This window comes from Camarhynchus parvulus, chromosome 2 (genome assembly GCF_901933205.1).
Source record: "Camarhynchus parvulus chromosome 2, STF_HiC, whole genome shotgun sequence".
Lineage (NCBI taxonomy): Eukaryota > Metazoa > Chordata > Aves > Passeriformes > Thraupidae > Camarhynchus > Camarhynchus parvulus.
The window spans coordinates 108955859-108972986 of NC_044572.1; the positions used below are offsets into that span (position 1 = coordinate 108955859).

At 35.1% G+C, this 17128-nt stretch overlaps 1 protein-coding gene across 9 annotated transcripts in view; it reads left to right on the forward strand.

Annotated features, from left to right (window-relative positions):
- The window catches only part of ASXL3 (ASXL transcriptional regulator 3), a 129131-nt gene that overhangs the window by 57244 nt on the left and 54759 nt on the right, over nt 1-17128 (forward strand). For 7 of the 9 annotated variants that reach the window (XM_030970967.1, XM_030970968.1, XM_030970976.1 and 4 more), the window contains 3 exons: nt 2091-2199; nt 3560-3671; nt 13175-13296. In XM_030970967.1, the coding sequence (XP_030826827.1) occupies nt 2091-2199; nt 3560-3671; nt 13175-13296 (343 nt within the window). Of the gene's footprint in view, nt 1-2090; nt 2200-3559; nt 3672-13174; nt 13297-16138; nt 16929-17128 lie in introns of those variants that run through there. The other 2 variants (XM_030970973.1, XM_030970975.1) reach the window with 1 other exon arrangement.

Here is a 17128-nt window from a genome sequence, read left to right on the forward strand (position 1 = left end):
AAAGATATCTAAAAATAAGTGTAGAGTTCAGCGTACATCCATCAGAATAGGAGGAGAATACAGATTGTGCATACAGGCACACACAGTTTTGTTTCTTGTTGACATACCAAGTTTTTCTTCTGCTGCAGAGTCAGCAAGTTCTTTCTGTCTTGCAGAGAAAGCCTTAATCGGTGATAATGTTTCACTAAAAAGATCCAAGTCTGAGAGAGTTGAAATTGCTTCACGTTATGTATGTTAACATATGGAAGAAATTACACAGCCGTAACTGCTGTATTAAATGCTTTGTCTCTTTGCTTGTCAAGCATTAATACAGTAAGGAAAATGTGTAAAGAGAAGTATCCTACATATTACAAAAGTATTTAAGTAATCATTAAACTCAATGAACTCTCTTAATGTCTTCTGTCCCACTGCTAGCAGTATCATTTTATTTCCAACATATTTTGGTTTGTATTTTGTTAAAATATTATATCAAAGCCAAATGTGCCGCTAGTTTTATTTGCACGGAAGCCAAAGAAACCACGAAAACTTGTCAGAATTTTCATATTGCGTGATCATGTTTACAATACCCATAAAATAAATATCTGTTGCATATCTGATGTGTTTTTCAACAAGCAGCATTTTTACCTGCAATTTTTTATTTTAGATGTAGTAATATGATACATTAGGTGACCTGCAGTAAATAAATTACAGTAGACAGAACTTCCTGGCCTGAGGGCACTTTATAGTTTAATTTTTACCGGAAGAGCAATTACCACACTATCGATCTTGCCATTAAAATAATGATTTATGTACAGTAAGGATGAATTTTGTTGTAACAGAGCCATGGAAATCAACAGAAAGCATAACCATATGAAATACAACAATTTCAATCCAGTGTCACGTATTAAAAAAAAAATCAGACTTGCAATTTTCAACCAAGATTGGATGTTGTGTTATAACACCACAGAATAAGGAAGAATAATTTCTGATGAACTTTGAAGCCCCTGCTCCTGGTTTATAGTTGAGTATATAATTAATCCTGAAATACTTTGCAACACACTTAATTTAATGCACAGGCATTGTTCCACTTAACCAAGTGGAATGTATTTACGTGGCTGAAGATAAGCGTGCGTGCAGACTGGGGGCCCCAGGGAAGAAGCACAGTTTCAGGCTCAGTCCCTGAGTACACCGTGTACAGTAGCCAGCAAATGGGGATAAAGATGTGATAGTACATCTATAGATCTTGTACTTCAAATTTTAAATTAAAATAAAATAATTTATGACTGCCTTCTTCCCCAGCATTTTTTAGATCAACTTTTCAGAATAGTATACATCTAGCTAGGGTAGAAATGTTTGCTTTCTTTTTCTGATGTGAACATGTATATAGTATAAAGATATCCCTGTCCAAATGCTCATTTTTTTTCTATATGTGTTGTGTTTCTTTTTAAATAGTCTTTTAATATGCATTCCACATTGGTATTAAAATTATTACCTTGAGGATGTCAGTCTCATAATCTCTAAAACAATTCTAATTAGAAAAGATAATGTTTCATAAAAGGCACAAATGTGCTTTTATTTGTATATAATAATGCATGCTGACCATGTTGAGCCAGAAGAAGGCTTTACTATATATCACTTTTAATTTTAAATGTGTTCTTTCTGGGCTCTTTATTATTCTTTTGTTGCCTTTCATCCTATGGGATGCAGCTGCCCTTGAACTTGGTACTGTTTTGATCATTCATGTGCAGCAGCCACATTGTCTGTAACATTTTAAAAATGAGGCTTCATGGTGTTATTTATGAAGTAATTTCACATAAATATTTGGACTTTGGTTCTTTCAGAATGTGGAGCTGGTTTCTGTATGAAGAAAAACGTAATTATAATTCACAGACTTTTTGCCTCAAGCCTAGGGGACAGATGCATATGATTAAGTTTGAAACTGGCCTGTTATTGTAATGTAGATGTTTTCAGGGTTGAGAGAATTAAAAAAAAGGCGGGGGGGGGGGGGGAAAACAAAAAAAACAGGCAAGCATGAGTTTTTAAAAAAATAGAACGAGGGAATAGTTTTACAAGAGGCACTCAATCTTAGACTGCACAATTTTATTTTTCAGTGGAACCTCTCCATTAGCTTGCCTGAATGCAATGCTTCATACTAACACTCGTGTAGGTGATGGAACATTCTTCAAAATCCCTGGGAAATCAGGACTCTATGCTCTCAAAGTAAGTTTAAATTTTGTATATGGATTGTACGTAGAGCTATTAATCCATTTTATGAATGTCTCAATAGATATAAAGGTAAACAGATTAGATTCTTTGGCAAGGAAATGACCTGATAGTCCTTCTAACTGCTTTCAGATGTCTTTTAAAAGGATTTATAATGAAAGTAAACATTGAATGTTTTATCCTAGAAAGCATATACGTGTTCTTGAATTTGGCACATGGTATAAAAACCACGTAGCTTAGTTAAAATACTGCTTTACTGGAGTTGTTCACAGTAAGGCCTTTGTTTTAGGACTAGTGAGATCAAGAGGATCACTGACTTTCTAATTAAGTAATTGTACTGATGTTTGATTTTTGAATAGTGAAAAATTATTTGCAAGTCTAATATAAATAAGCTTTTAATTCAAAGGTTGCATCATTGCTTTTGAGAAGGAATATAATTATAGTGTTAGAATTTTGCCTTTATTCTATTTATATTCCTTTTTAATTTTTTTGTTTTGGTATGAACATGATGTTTATTGTGGGTGGAAATTTTTTCTCATTGTACATGATCAAACTTAAAGGAGTTTCACAGTAGAAGTGGAATAATGTGAGGCAGAGATGAGAAAAAAGAAAGTGAGGTTATCTGCTTGGCAGTGTAAATGTAGTCAACTGAAATTTTAGGCTGGGGCAAAGGATCTTTTGTAATTTATGACAGATGTATTTGATGTAAGGGTATAAGAATACAAAAGTATATAAATTTGTCAGCTCCTGCTAACTAAAAATCCTGAAATACTTGAATATTTGAAATTGAATTAATAGTTTTCAGAAGCTGTCTTTCCTAATTTACTAGAACAAATGCTGTTGTTTTTCTTTAAATCGGGAGATATTCTTGGCACAATTCCAGGAATTCACAATCACTCCCATGCTTGTGAGCTCCAGGTTGCTTCAGCTATTTGAATTCAGGAAACAGGCAAAGGCAGAAAAGAAACATTAAAGGATTTGTGTTTTGCTGCAGTGTTGTAGACACTCAACTGGAAAACTAGGATTTTTAACAGCCACACAAGTCTGTTTCTGTTAAAAAAACAAGAAGGAAAACTGGAAGATCTTGCATTTTATGTGACTTTTTTGGTTTTAAAAAGAGCGTGTTATGACCTCACAAAACAGCTTTTTTGCTTTTAGTTTGCAAGTTTTTTCATGAAAGTCTGTTTTTTATGGCTCTCTCTAGAGTAACTCACAGGCATATTTTATTTTATTCTTGGTTTTTCTGAAATGTAAGCATGAGAGTACACTGCAGTAATCTATTTTCGGAGATGCAGCAGGATCATGATTGATTTTTTTTCTTGTTAATTTTATTTTTATTTTTATTTTTTAACTGTAGAAAGAAGAATCAACATGCCCTACTGATGGAACATTGGATTTAGGATGTGAATCTGAGTTAGATGGCACTGAAATGGCTGAGACAAACAATAATAATGGAGAAGAAAATGGTGGTAGGTGATTTAATCTCAATATTAGAGGGCATATTTTGGGAAAAAAAAATTGTTTTCTTCAGATTTTCATGGTGTGTTTTCTAAGCAGTATAAATAATCTTTTGTACTCAGTGGAACTATTTTGAGTAATTCCCTCTCTTTTTGGCCTTATGAAGGAATCAGGAATGCTAAATGCCTTTATTTGACTTAAGGTTTTAAAAGACAAAGAAAAATGATGTTGGGTGTGTTTTCAGCAGGTAATTTTTTGGCTTACCTTATTTTGTTTAGGGCCCAGAGCTGAAGTATAATTTGCCTTTATTAGGCTTCAGACTGGCAGTTGTCAGATTTAGACATCTCATTGATTTCAGTGTGGACATGCAGGGTTGGTCCCTCAGTAGAGTTCTGGGCAGAGGACAAAGGTTTGTATTTTTTTTCTTTCAGGCAGAGCTACTCCTGTTTGCCATCATCACATAATGACATCTTGAAGTATCAAATGCTGTGCATTTTTTCCCTCTAAAATAATAGCAAACTGAAACATTGAAATAACTTATAAATGGCAACCTTAGAAATATTTTTTTTCATTTTTGAGAGTTAATAATTATTCATAAGGAGAACATCAGTCACCTAAAATTACTTTGCAAGTAACAGGAGTATTATTATAACTACACTCATGTAGTGATTATAAAGTGAATGCTTTATATAAAAAAAAATCAGACTGTCCAGGACTTCTGAAATGAGCCTTTCCTTGATCAGTTTTCTTCTGCTGTCCCATCTCAACCTATCCCACTGCTGGACTGCTGCCTCCTGTTTTGGCTTACTTGGTATATGATGAGACGGTGTCCTGTCTACAACTAGGACATGAAAAGGCTCAGCTCATGTTGTTCTGCTACAGACTTCCTTTTTTAGCTTGAGCAACTTACTTAGCTCCCAGGCTGCACTTCTACAGGACTGATACTGCAGTTTTTTTATTGCTCTCCAGCAGCATTGGAAAATCATAAAGTGTTCAGGAGTAACAGAACTATCCAAGGCATGCTGTGGGTCTGTCTAGGACTGAAGTTTTGAAGCTCTGTGGAAACAAAGGTCCAGAGTTATTAAATGTCTCTGCTTCTTCATTTTCTTTGATATATGATGTCTATAATTTAACAGACTCTACATGTGCAGTGGTTTGATGTTTATGTAGTGTGTGCTACATATGTAAGTGAACTTACATATTGTTTAACAATTCTTCTTTGATACTCGGAAAATTTGTTGATTACAGGAAGAATAGAGCAGTAAAAAGCAGTGTAAATACAGTTACAAATACAAAGCAAAAGTTGGTGTTACTTGTTATAAGCAAATAAAATTCATGGCAAAAAAAACCCAGGCAATTATTTAGGAGTGTTAGGATGTAAATAGGATATTATAGAATGTAAATAGGATGTCATAATTCCAGAAGTAGAAAATTGCTGGGTTTTGACTGGGAGCAGGCTATGTACTATTTTCACAGTTCACAGTAATAAAAATAATTATAGCACTTGTGATCACATAAAAGACAAGCTGCAAAAAATTTAACATTTTGAAATAGAGGATTAAATTACACCTAGATTGGTTTTAAAGCTGAGAATTTTCCATCATTTTTCATCTTTAACAAATCTTGGAAAATTGCAATATATTTAACATTTTGAGAACAGGACATTTTATTTTTTTTGTCCTGCAATGGATATCAATGGATATATTTTAAAAAAGTATGTGGGATGGCAATAGTGAGTGTCTGTTGCATATAGAAAAGCCAGTGCTTGATATGATCAATTAAGAATTAAATACAGCATATATTTAATAAATAGCATATCAGTCAGCTAGTACGGGACATAATTTTACCAAACATGTTTGATAATATCATTTCTTGAGAGTGCAAGTTTGTTGTTAAAGATATAATTTATATAGGCTTGGCTTAAAATAGGACCATGCTCAAAAAATACATCCAGTTTTTGGTGGATTGAAATTACAAATTATTTAATGTGCAAAGTCATAGGAATCACCATCCACAGTAGGCATTTTGCTTTGGAGGATGTGATTTGACCACTCTTCATTCAATATTTTTTTATGTCAATAATTTTTTGAAAACTATCAAATCTTTCTAGTTTAAGTGTATTGGTAATAAATAATAATTGTGAGACTTGTGATTGCCTTGTAAATTATTGCAGCTGAACAGCATGAATTTTTTTAGACTTTCAAGCAAAAAAGAGGTCATATATATGCCGCAGAAATATGTGTTCAATAAATCAGTATATCTGAAAAGCATTTAAGAATCACAACAGAAAATAAATTGAACATGAATGAGATCTTTTGCTAATTAGTCCAATGTAGTTCTTAGACTATAATTCTGATAGTACTGATTAAAGAATATAGGCAGAGATTTTCCTTTGGGTATAGCACTAGCTAAATGATTACCAGTGTATTGCATTCATTATAGCTGTAAGAAGGAATTAACGTAAACAGGAAAGGATTTATAAAAGACGCATAAGAAGTCCTGAGTGAACAAATGCCTCCTTTTTTCTGGGGAATTTAATAAGGATAGTCTCATTAGTTTATGAAAGGTCAGGTGGTGACTTGATCAGTTTGTAAATATTTGAGAATAGCTATTTCTGTAGAAAATATTTGGTCTAACAGACCAATTACACTTTTCACACTAGACCTGGGGATTTTTTTTCTTTCCAGGAAATTATTCTGTGGCATAAAAGTAGCATTTAGTTCAGTACAAAAAACACTTCATCAAATTCTCTGACTTGTTTTAGAATATGTGTGATACCTATGAGGACGGGCATTGCTTGCACATTGAATTCTTAATTGCTCAATTGATTACATTTTTATTTGCCCTTTTCCACTCTGATAGAGTCCAGAAGCCAGAGTTCTGACAGATTGATCAGAAATTGTTTAACAAGGGTTTAAAAAATGCCTCTTTAAATGTAGCTGGAAGCAAAAGGATGAAACTGTGAGAAACAGCCTCAGTCCATTTGTGGGCTTTTAGACCACAGTCTTTCAGAATAAAAAGTACCAGCTGACACTCAGAGAAGAATCACATCATTCCTCAGCAGGCACATTTTTCACAGTATAAATGCAGGCTACTGAACAATTTTACTAGCATAATAATATAAAAATTCCTAACCGTTATGAACAAACGACTTGGCAAAAGCTCTAACACCACATCAGTATTGCTAAGTAGACAAGTAGAATGGTCACACCTCAGGATTTTGCAGATGCTGTGAAGAATTTTTCTTTCTCCACCTTCTCCAAAGGCATATGTTAAAGAAACTCTTTATGCTACAGTTGATTTTGTTTGGAATGGGATTTCTAATTGAAGCTCTGTAGCAGTCCCATATCTTTAAAATTCCATTTTCCTCAAATACAAGGGTAGCATGTAAAGATGCTGTGGGTAAAAGAATTAAAATCCCAATTACTGTTGCCTGGGAAAATGATGACTATAATATCCTTTTGCCCATCAATAGGATGTTCACTTCTCAAAAAGCATTTGTCCCTAGGGTTTCTGAAGCCAGGGCTAATCCATCAGCTACGGAGCACAGCTGATTAAAAATGGTCTTCGTGCAAGCCAATGGAATGCACAATGATGTATGTGTGGAGGAGACAGCAATTCCTGCTACAGCATGACTTTCTTCCCCACCTCAGCCCCAACAGGGCTTCTCACGTGTGCCCAAATGCCAGCAACGTGTGTCTCCTCTTGAAACACTTTGGTTTTCAGCACTTCCTAGAAGTGTATGTTCTTCAACCACGAACATGAAATGGCAGAGTTAATTCCTTAGGTTAATTCCTTGGTTAATTTTCTTAGAGATAGCTGACAAAATGATGGACAGCAGAGGATCATGTTCATGCTGAATCCTGAAATTTTGCTTTGTAGCTACTGTGCTTTTGAACACCTTCTGTTTTTTAGACTAGGAAACCCTAGGATAACTCTATAGCAAAGAGTGTATATTCATCACTGTTTGAAACCTGAGTCCCCATTTGGATATTCAGTTCCTTTCCAGGAATGGAATTCCTGGCGATTCAGTGAAACCTTTTACTGTTAGCATCTTGTCTCTTGGGAATAATATTGGATGGCTCTACTGAAAATGTTTGTGACACGTGGCAACATCTGGATGTGAGATAGATTCTTCTAAAAGCAGAAGAGCAGCAATGAAATAACAGCTCAACATAGCGTTTTGGGTGACACATCAGCAAGAGAAGTTTTTCACTTTGCTCAAATTTTTTTGGTGTATTTTTCTTTCATCTTCCTGCAACTATAAAATAAAAAATTGGTACCTGGGATTGAGCTTAACTTCTTTTGTTTCATTACCGCTTGAAGGGAGTCATAAGAATAAGAGAAGATACTGTGAAGCTTGAGGATGTTTCTCATCTGTTTGTTTTTTTTTTTCCCTGTACATTAGTTAATGAGGTCTAAGAAATAGGTGACTTAGTGATGACAGGCTGTACATTTTTAGTGGAAAATGTTGACTTGCTTTGGAATAAGGATTCACAGTTTTCTAAGTTTTGTGAAATGTTTGGGCTCAAAAACGTGCCATTAATGTAATGGACTTCAGTGCAAGCTGCAAAGCTGATGTGGTATTTGATGTCTTTTTCCAAAAGATACTATTCAATACTGTTTATTAATTCACATGCTAGTATTGCTTTTCAGAAAGAATATTACAGTCACTGTAGTACCCTTGATGTATACATCTGTTTTTGCTTGCTTTGGCAAACTCATACAATTAACTAACTCCCAAACTGGTTTTCATTTTCAAGAGCTGATGGCAACAGCCGAGTTGTGAATTGTTCAGTTTTGGCAAGTTGGGCTCTAGAGATCAAAGAGTGATGGAGGTGAATTACTTGATACATCTGTGCTGGCAAAGTGCAACTATTTATGTCAATACAAGTATAGATCTGTGTCACCCAAAGAAAATATTGAATTTTATGGATATTTTAGGGAGAGGTATTGTGTGTATGTTTTCCTGAGGGAGTTCTCTCTGAAATTTCATATCTCCAGAGTGTGTGCATACATTTTATGCTTGAGGTAGACTCATGTCTTTAGCATATGGTAACAATATTAATTTATATTTTGTAATGTGGCCATTAGTAAACAGTCCTTCTTATCTGCTGTGGTTACTTTAAAAAAAAGGGAAGTGGACTGCTGTTGATTTTGCTGGTTTGATTTTAAATCAAGATGATCTGACTGAAATAAAAATTAATTGTGCTGTTGATTTTGGGAAAATAAGCCCTTTACTGGGCAGGAATTTCTCTGTCCATCTAGTTACATAAATCTGTTTACAGTTATTCCTAATAACTTTCAGTGGCAAGGAGACACAATAATATTTTGTTGTGTTGCTCAAAAAATTGTTTCTTTGCAGAAACATGTGTTCCAATATGTTTTACATGGGTGTCATTTGTTGGGTGGGGAAGGTAAAAGGTAATAAAAAATAATGGAGATATCCTGTAAAATTTGAAATTCAAAGACAGCATTGCTTATTTTTATAAATTATAGCCTTTTATAATAATTAACAAAACTAGTCTTGGGAAAATGGAAGAGAGGAAGTTATTTTAAATGGAGTTTGCCAAAAACATTTTTAACATACTCTTTTTGCTACATAATTCTAATTCTATCGTTCATGTTAACAGTCTCTGAACACTCACTAAGGAGGTCTTATCTTCAGAAACCCAGCTGCTCTTCCAGCTCATAACCTAACAGTTTACAGCTTAATAGTTGCCTTTTCTTTATTCCTTCACTCGGTCCTGGCCCTTGAGGAAGCCGATTTAAAGAATGGAGCCTAATTATTCTCCACTAAATGGAAATGCCTCCTGTAGGCTTAAACCCACTCTTGTTTCCTTTTTCTACTGTAGCAATAATGGTGAATCGTCTTTATTTGCTACCCAAATATTTTCCCTCTATCTGTCACATTCTCTCAGGGTTTTTTTTCCCCCCTCCCCAGCACCCAGTTTATTTTTAGTATTCTTTTCTGATACAGATTTTCAAGTGAACGTGGATCTGATAATATTCATGGATCTTCAGTGCTTATGGAAAAAGTGGTTGCAGCTTTCCAAAGTGGTATATATGTACAAAGAACACTTTAAATTTATTTCTCTTTTACTGTGATCTTTGGTTTCCACAGGAGAAATGTCTGTTTTGTTCTTAACACATTGTTTTTTTCACTAGGATCATCAATGGTGACTTCACTTATATGTCTTTCTGTCATATTTTTCCCTTTCTTTATGTCTGACCCATTCAGAGAAAAACAGTTGGACTTTATCCATAGAAATTAAGAAATAATGACAATTTTATGTGGTCACATGCATTTTAATGCAGTCACACTTTGGCACAGATTGATTTAAATTGCTAAGTAGCAGAACATGTTTTAAAGATTAAATTTATTCATTGTCTCATATTTGTATTTAATTTTGTACAGAAAAACAATTCTTATTGTTTTTAAACAATATCTTGATTATCCTCTAGATAAAACTTGTATGTCAATTTTAGTATTATTTTTTTGCTAATAAAATCAGTAGACTGTATAAGTTATTAAGAAATTGTATAATTTAACACAATGTATTTAGATTTTTAATGCTTGTGTCTTCTGCTTTTGGAAAATAGGCAATGGCATCTCTTACTTACTAGAGGGTTAGGTTCATAGCCATGTTTTCTATCAAGCTGGTTTTAAATGGAAATGAAAATTTAATTAAAACATAAAGAGTGACATTTAGAATAGTTTCCTACTGTCTTACTATTTTAAGCTACAAGGCATATGAAGAAAAATAGAATGTACAGAATAAGTTTTATGAATGAAGTATAATTTGTAAATCAATTAGGTTGAGTTTCTCTAATCACAGTGTCATTTAAAATATTTTAAGCAGCATATTTCAACCTCATGTATCTATTTCTTTAATTATGAACTACAGGAAAAAGTCAGGATTTTTTTCAAAACTCTTGAACAAACTAGTTTTTGGGTTGCACTAAAGAACCAGCCTGAAGTGAGGTATTCTTTCTGTATCTGTAGGAGAGATTGCAGTGATGGAAAGCTATTTATTGTTTCAATGGGTTTCAGTTCCAGTTGTTTCACCCACTAGAACAGTCCCTGTTGCTTGGTTTAGCTTTGTTGTAAAAGATTCAAAGGAACAGAGGCAAAATAAACCAATACACCAAAATTATTTTATGCAAAACTGAAGTAATTATAGGAATTAAAAGTATGGCCTCTTATAAATTCTGTCCCAACTCCAGGTTTATTGTTAAAAGAGAAATGAATGAAAGTAAAAAATTAATACAGAGCTATGCTTATTTTTATTACTGCTATATCATGACTTTGATGTTTTTGGTTGTGGTGTTGAGCATCATCAGATAGTTGTCAAACCTCTGCAGGATGAGCTTTATCACCAAAATAAATAGGGGACACTCCTGGATTATATCCTAGATCACCTTAATAAAAATCTGAATTTCTTATTTCAACAGGAAGGTAATAGGAGTTGCAGTGAATCTGGGGAACAGGAATAGGTTTATCATGACAGGTCACGTTGTATCTCTCCTCTTTCAGGAGGGGCACTTAAGTTTACCAGTTTCCATTCTTTAGGGATTTTTGAATGTGTTCTCTTCTCCTCTTGTTAACTTTGGGGTTTGTGTGCACATGCTATTTCTGGGGTTTTTTCTTCAATTCTTTGACTCTCAATTACTCTTTGACAGTAAAAAAAAAGTTTCTTTGAAGGAGAAGACAAAATCTGGGGAATTTGAAATGTCACATTTTTATTTTTATGTAGGTGTTCTTTGTTTCAGGAGCTTAGCTGTTGCAGTGATTTGGATTATATAAACCAGCTATTGTTTGTTTTCTGCTGACACTTTGCAGCTCTTTTACTTTGTCTTATTTGATAGTAAGCTTTGCTCATCATGTGGAAAAGATTGATCCAAACCGGGTGATTCTGTAAACTCAGAACCTGTTTTGTGTTGCACCTTCTTTGTGTATTTTGACAAATCCTGCAAGTGTAAGGGGGAAAAAAAAGACAAAAATCAGTTACAAATCTTGTGATAAAATAGCTTTTCTCTTACCTGGTAATGAAAAATTTTAATCTGATGTCTTGGCATGTCCATCTTGGCATAACAACAGTGTCATAGAGTGTATTCTCTCTTCCTGAGGCAAGTATTAATTACTTTTTCTTTCAGTGCAAAAAAAAAGGTTTAATATCACATGCATTTTATGATGTCCATTACTTATTGATAGCTAAATTGTCTGTGTCTTTTTGGCTTACAAACACAAATCAAAGAACATTACAATGTTTCTTCTCAGAAACATTGCTAAAGGCACGGGACTTAGCTACTTCAGGTGTCTGCTCATCCCGCTGAAGGATGGGCCGAGAAAATAGATTAACGCTGGGCTACAGTATTTCTGGCACATTTCTGTGCAGCTTCTTTGAGTGTATTCAGACTATTCTGGTGATGTGCAAAGTATGGCAAATCTTGGAAAAACATTTACTGCTCCAAAACATTATAAAGAAGGTATGTCAACACACAAACCAGCTTTGAACACTGCTGGAAGGTAGACCTGGACTGAGTCAGCAGAGGAGAATGGAAGAAAATCTGCTTCATTTCTGGATGCATGCTAATGCCTGTTTAGCTGGGCACTCTTAGGTTACTAGTGAGAGTAATAGTAATGCAAGGCATTAAGAGTGGAAAGGTTTCTACAGCCCTTTCAGTTGAGTTTGCTGACCACCAAGACTAATAGGATCCTCCAGCTATTCTCACAGTTTTCATATCTGTTTAATAAATCTGTTTAAAAAAATCACATTTTCATTTATTTTTAACCAGGAGACTTTTTCTGTGTCGCACACAACATTTATTCAAGAGGCTGTTTAATGCAAGTACTGTAGTATTTGTTCATTAAAACATGTATTATTTAGAAGGCTGACAAGCACAGCAGCATGTATTACCTGACAAGTATAGCAGCATGTATTACCTGAGAGACCAGAATTCATCTTGCAGGATATTCCAGTCTACCCATTAACCAGCAAAGTGTGTTCTTAGCTTAACTAAGAGGTACTTGTAAAATAGGTGAGTCTGGCTTCTATGAAGACATTACAATCTGGTATGACGTTGCATATGTATGGATCTTTCTAGATCCAGGGGTCATCAGTGTCTCTTGTATTAATGTTCATTTGGATATCTTATAATCCATTAAAATGTGTTGATGAGGATGGTAGTTTTTATCTAGTTTCTGTGTGAAATCTGTTAAACTATTTCAGTTACCTTTCAGGACCTGAAAGGCAAAAATTGCAAGGCCTCCTGAACTGCATAGAAAGGGTATGATGTGGTACAAATATTAGTGAAGCAGTGCATTTTCTTAGAATATGGCTGGATTTTCAGCTAATGTGGACCTCAATTTTAGCTGAATTTTCTACAGCAAGCTTTTTGTTTTTGAGGCATTTGCTTGTCTTGGTTTATTTTTCTGTCCTTACGACTCTCCGAGGAATAGGGAAGGTAACCCCCATAACAGTATTCTGATTTTTTATTTCTTTTTATAAAGTTTGCCCAAAGCAGACATCTGAGGAAATGTCTTCCAATCGTGATTCAAGCCTTACTAATGCACCGGTGCAAAGCAAGCTAGTATCTTCCTTCCAGCAGCACACAAAGAAAGCACTTAAACAGGTAAGCTTGTATTGACTGATCATCAGTTGGCTTCCCTTTAGCATCTCTGTCCTTCCTCTGTGAGTGGGATGTCAGCAGAATTTAAAGAGTCTTCTAAAGATTTTTAGTGTTATGTTTAGTGGTGTTTTGTTGGGGGTTTTGCTATGTTTTTAGTGAGGGTACAGTCGTAGTTGTTGTGAGTTTAAAGGGGTTTTAAGTGCAGTAAGCACTTAAAGCCAATTTCAAGTAAGCAGAATTCTTTATATTATCACACCCCTGCTTTTCATATGTAAGCATTTGTGTTGAAAATTTTATGTGAGGTTAAAAATAAATTTAAAAAAAAGCATTTTGAAAGAAATGCTGCAGATAGGAAAGACTCTAGGTATACTTATTCAGTTTTTCTTTATGATCTGTTAATTTTTTTTTCATACTGTATTTGCTACTACAGGGTATAAAAGTGGGGTTGGGTTATTTTTATAAAAAAAACTTATGATTTGGATTATTTAGGTTCCATGATAAGTATTAAAGCTTGCAAAAGCAGCTGATTATTCAAAGTCACCTTTTAGCTGAAAGCATGATAATGTGAAAATTATTTTCCAGCATTGACAAATTAATTCAGCTTACAGCCAGAAAAATTAAAAAGGAAAACTAAAAAGCTAGAATTCAAAAAACCCCTATCATGACCTCTTCTCTGTTTGGAGTTGTGACTTTTCTAAAGTGTTAGGATAATGAAGTGATGTTGTAATTTTTCTCACAACTGCTCTCCTAGTTGTGCTTAATGAAGATCATGTATTTCATGGGGTAGTTTATTGCTGAGTTCTTTGTTTAGGCTTAAGTTAAGCAAAGCCTGTGCACATCTCCTCTAAACACTTTAGTTTTTCATGCAGGCTGAGTTTAAATCCAATAAAATAATAGATGTTTATCATTCACATAAGGCTATGTTGTATTTAGAGGCTTTAAGGACTGAAAAGGATTATTAGATTGAGGCCTTACACATGTTTGTTCAGGAAAATTGAACAGTGGGCACAAAACAGCTCACTAACCATTAGGATAGTTGTGAAAAATTTACACTTCTTGGAAACTCTTCTATACAGATCTTTTGGGATCTGTGAACTTCCCTAGGGGTGGAGGGAGTAGGCAAAGGGGAAAGAAGGGAATAAAACAAGCAAAGCCAGAAATGTTTGAACTTATGTAATTGTTTAAACTCTGCCATTTGTCATTTAGCAGATATGTAGCATTGAGAATAATTTTAAAAGGGCAAATTAATCAGAATAGCTTAATTAATATAAAAAGTCATAACATTGATGTGAATCTTTGAAAACATTCCCTAAGGCAATAGGGTTAAAGCAACATCAGAAAGTTAAGTAATCGATAAAAAGAAATTAGTTTTAATTAAGTTGATGGTAATTAGATCCTGTGCGTCAGAGTATGAGAGTAGCATTATAGCTATCAGCAAAATGTTTTCTCTATGCACAATGTGAGACGAATGGGCATTTGTATAGTAGAATAGTAGTCTTTTGCTTTGTTTTCTCTTAAAATTTCAGATGTTGGCTACTGCCATATATACACATTGCAGGTTTGTTTTGGTATTGTAGTATAGGTGAATAAACCTTAACAGTGATTTTATTTATAAAATTGCTGTTAGAAACTTATTCTTTTGCTTTCCAATCTTTCAATTGCTTTTATGGATGCATAGTACTTAAAATTCATACAAAGAACCTGTCAGGCCTTTGAATACAGAAGAATCTTTTAGACACACTATGTAACACTCTTACAACCAGCACAAACTTAGTGATTCCATGCTAAAGCAACAGAGGATAAGCCATCATCATACTCTCAGGAAATGCTTATAATATATAAATGTATATATACTATATATAATATGCTGTAATGGGGTCTTCCTTACCTGTTGCTTTTTGTCTACTGCAAAACAGTCTTCAAAGAATGAAAGCCTACAAGTCAGTTTTCAGTTTCCTACTCAATTTATTTAAAACCAGTGTGTTCTTCACATTACTTTGATCTTGTATGTATTTGTTTTGTAACCTCTAAAAATAAAGTGAGAGGGAAGTTGATAATGTGCAGTTTTGCTTGAAGATTTGAGCTGGAAATAGAAGATTTTCACTACTGTTTATCTACTTATTAACTGCTCATATGTAATTCTCTTTAAATTATTATGTGATGGATTTACATATGATTTGCTTTTTTAAATGAATTCTGGAGATATATTCCTGGGTTTAGATTGCAATCCCCTGTTTGGCTTGTAACAGCCCACATTTCAGGATGTTCTCATGAATCAAATTAGTTGCAATGCTGCCTTTCTTGAGCTCTGCAAGGAGCATGGAGGAAATGGAATTTTTTTGGGCCCTGGCTCTTGGTTTTGACTTCTCTCAGGTAGCAGTGGATTCGGGGCGTTTTGCAGGGATTAAGGAGGTTTGCAGTTGCAGTGGATTTTCATAAGCTCTGTGTCAAAGATCAGCCCTTATGTCCTCACCTTTCAAAGGCTGGGCTGCCATTTTGGTCTGGAAACTTTCTAGCTTCACCACCTTCCATGGTGTCCTTGTTGGGAAAGAGATTTTGAGTGTTTTACCACTGAGTGTGTTTCGTGCCTCCCTTTGGTTTCTGACAGAGTTTCAATTTTCTCTTGTAAAATGCTTACACTTTGGTCTGAGTGCAATGTCCCACAAACCAGTTCCTGTTCATGAGGGTATAGACAAGAGCCTATGGTGTAGAGCTGCCTTTTATGCTTGGCTTTCTGATGGCAGATTTTACAGATTTCTGTTTCCCTTGTGCTGTTGGAAGTGTTTGGGCATGTGTGCCCAGCTGTTGCTGATCTTGTACCTTTGAAAAGAAGGCTTATGGCACGCTGATTTCCGATCAGTACTGATCAGTTCCATACTGATTTACCTCATTTTCACACTCGAGAGTTTTGGCATGTAAGGACCTCTTCCTGGGAAAGTACTGAACTACTCCTGCATCTGCTAGACATGGTCACACTACTGTGTGCATTATTCTTGCTCTGGACAAGGCTAACTCCAGTATGGACATCAAGTCATGGCATAGTATCTACATGCTTCTGTCTGGTCCAGTTTCTGTTCCATTGACTTGAGGTGATACTTTTTTGTGGAAGTCTTCGCTGTATACAGATTTATCTTTATCTATCAAGATGTTCTTGGAACATTTCTCAGAAGAAAGGATCATACCTGCAAACTGGCCTCACATAGGTAACACTGAGAATGTGTGACTACCCAGGACATTGAGGTGGTGTTAGTGTCTGTTGGACTCTGATAGCCAAGTGTAAGAGCACCTTGCCCGTCAGTGTACCAGGTGTTCCCTGGGGCAGTACCAAGAGAGGAGAAAGAACTTGAAGATGCGCTCTAATGGTGTCTGGGATGATAGTAGACCTCCCAGACATGGAAGAAAATCCTGCCTCCCTTTTGGCTCTTTGGAATCAGCACCAAGAAGGGTACCCATAAATTTTCTTTTGGGAGAAGAGAAGGATACTCCATTCAGACTCAGGATCTGAATACAGAACCAGGACATGTCTGAGACTGTGCTGGGCATCCAGATCTCTTTGTAGAGACAGAAACTCCAGAGACAGCAGCCAAGTGGGTTTGGGAGGAGAGAAGCTCAGGAAATAAGGGAATCAACACAAGGTATGTCACTGCCATGGTTTGTTTTGTTTTCCTTAACTTTGGGCTTTGTCTGCATGCTTGGTGGCTGGGTTCATATATGTGCCACTATATAGTTCATGAAGTGGGTAGATGCAGTGTTTTAATGAGAAGGAAAGCACCCATTTGTAGGATTTGTTCTTATGATAGAAATGGCAACTCCACCCCTTTTTTTATTTCCTGTG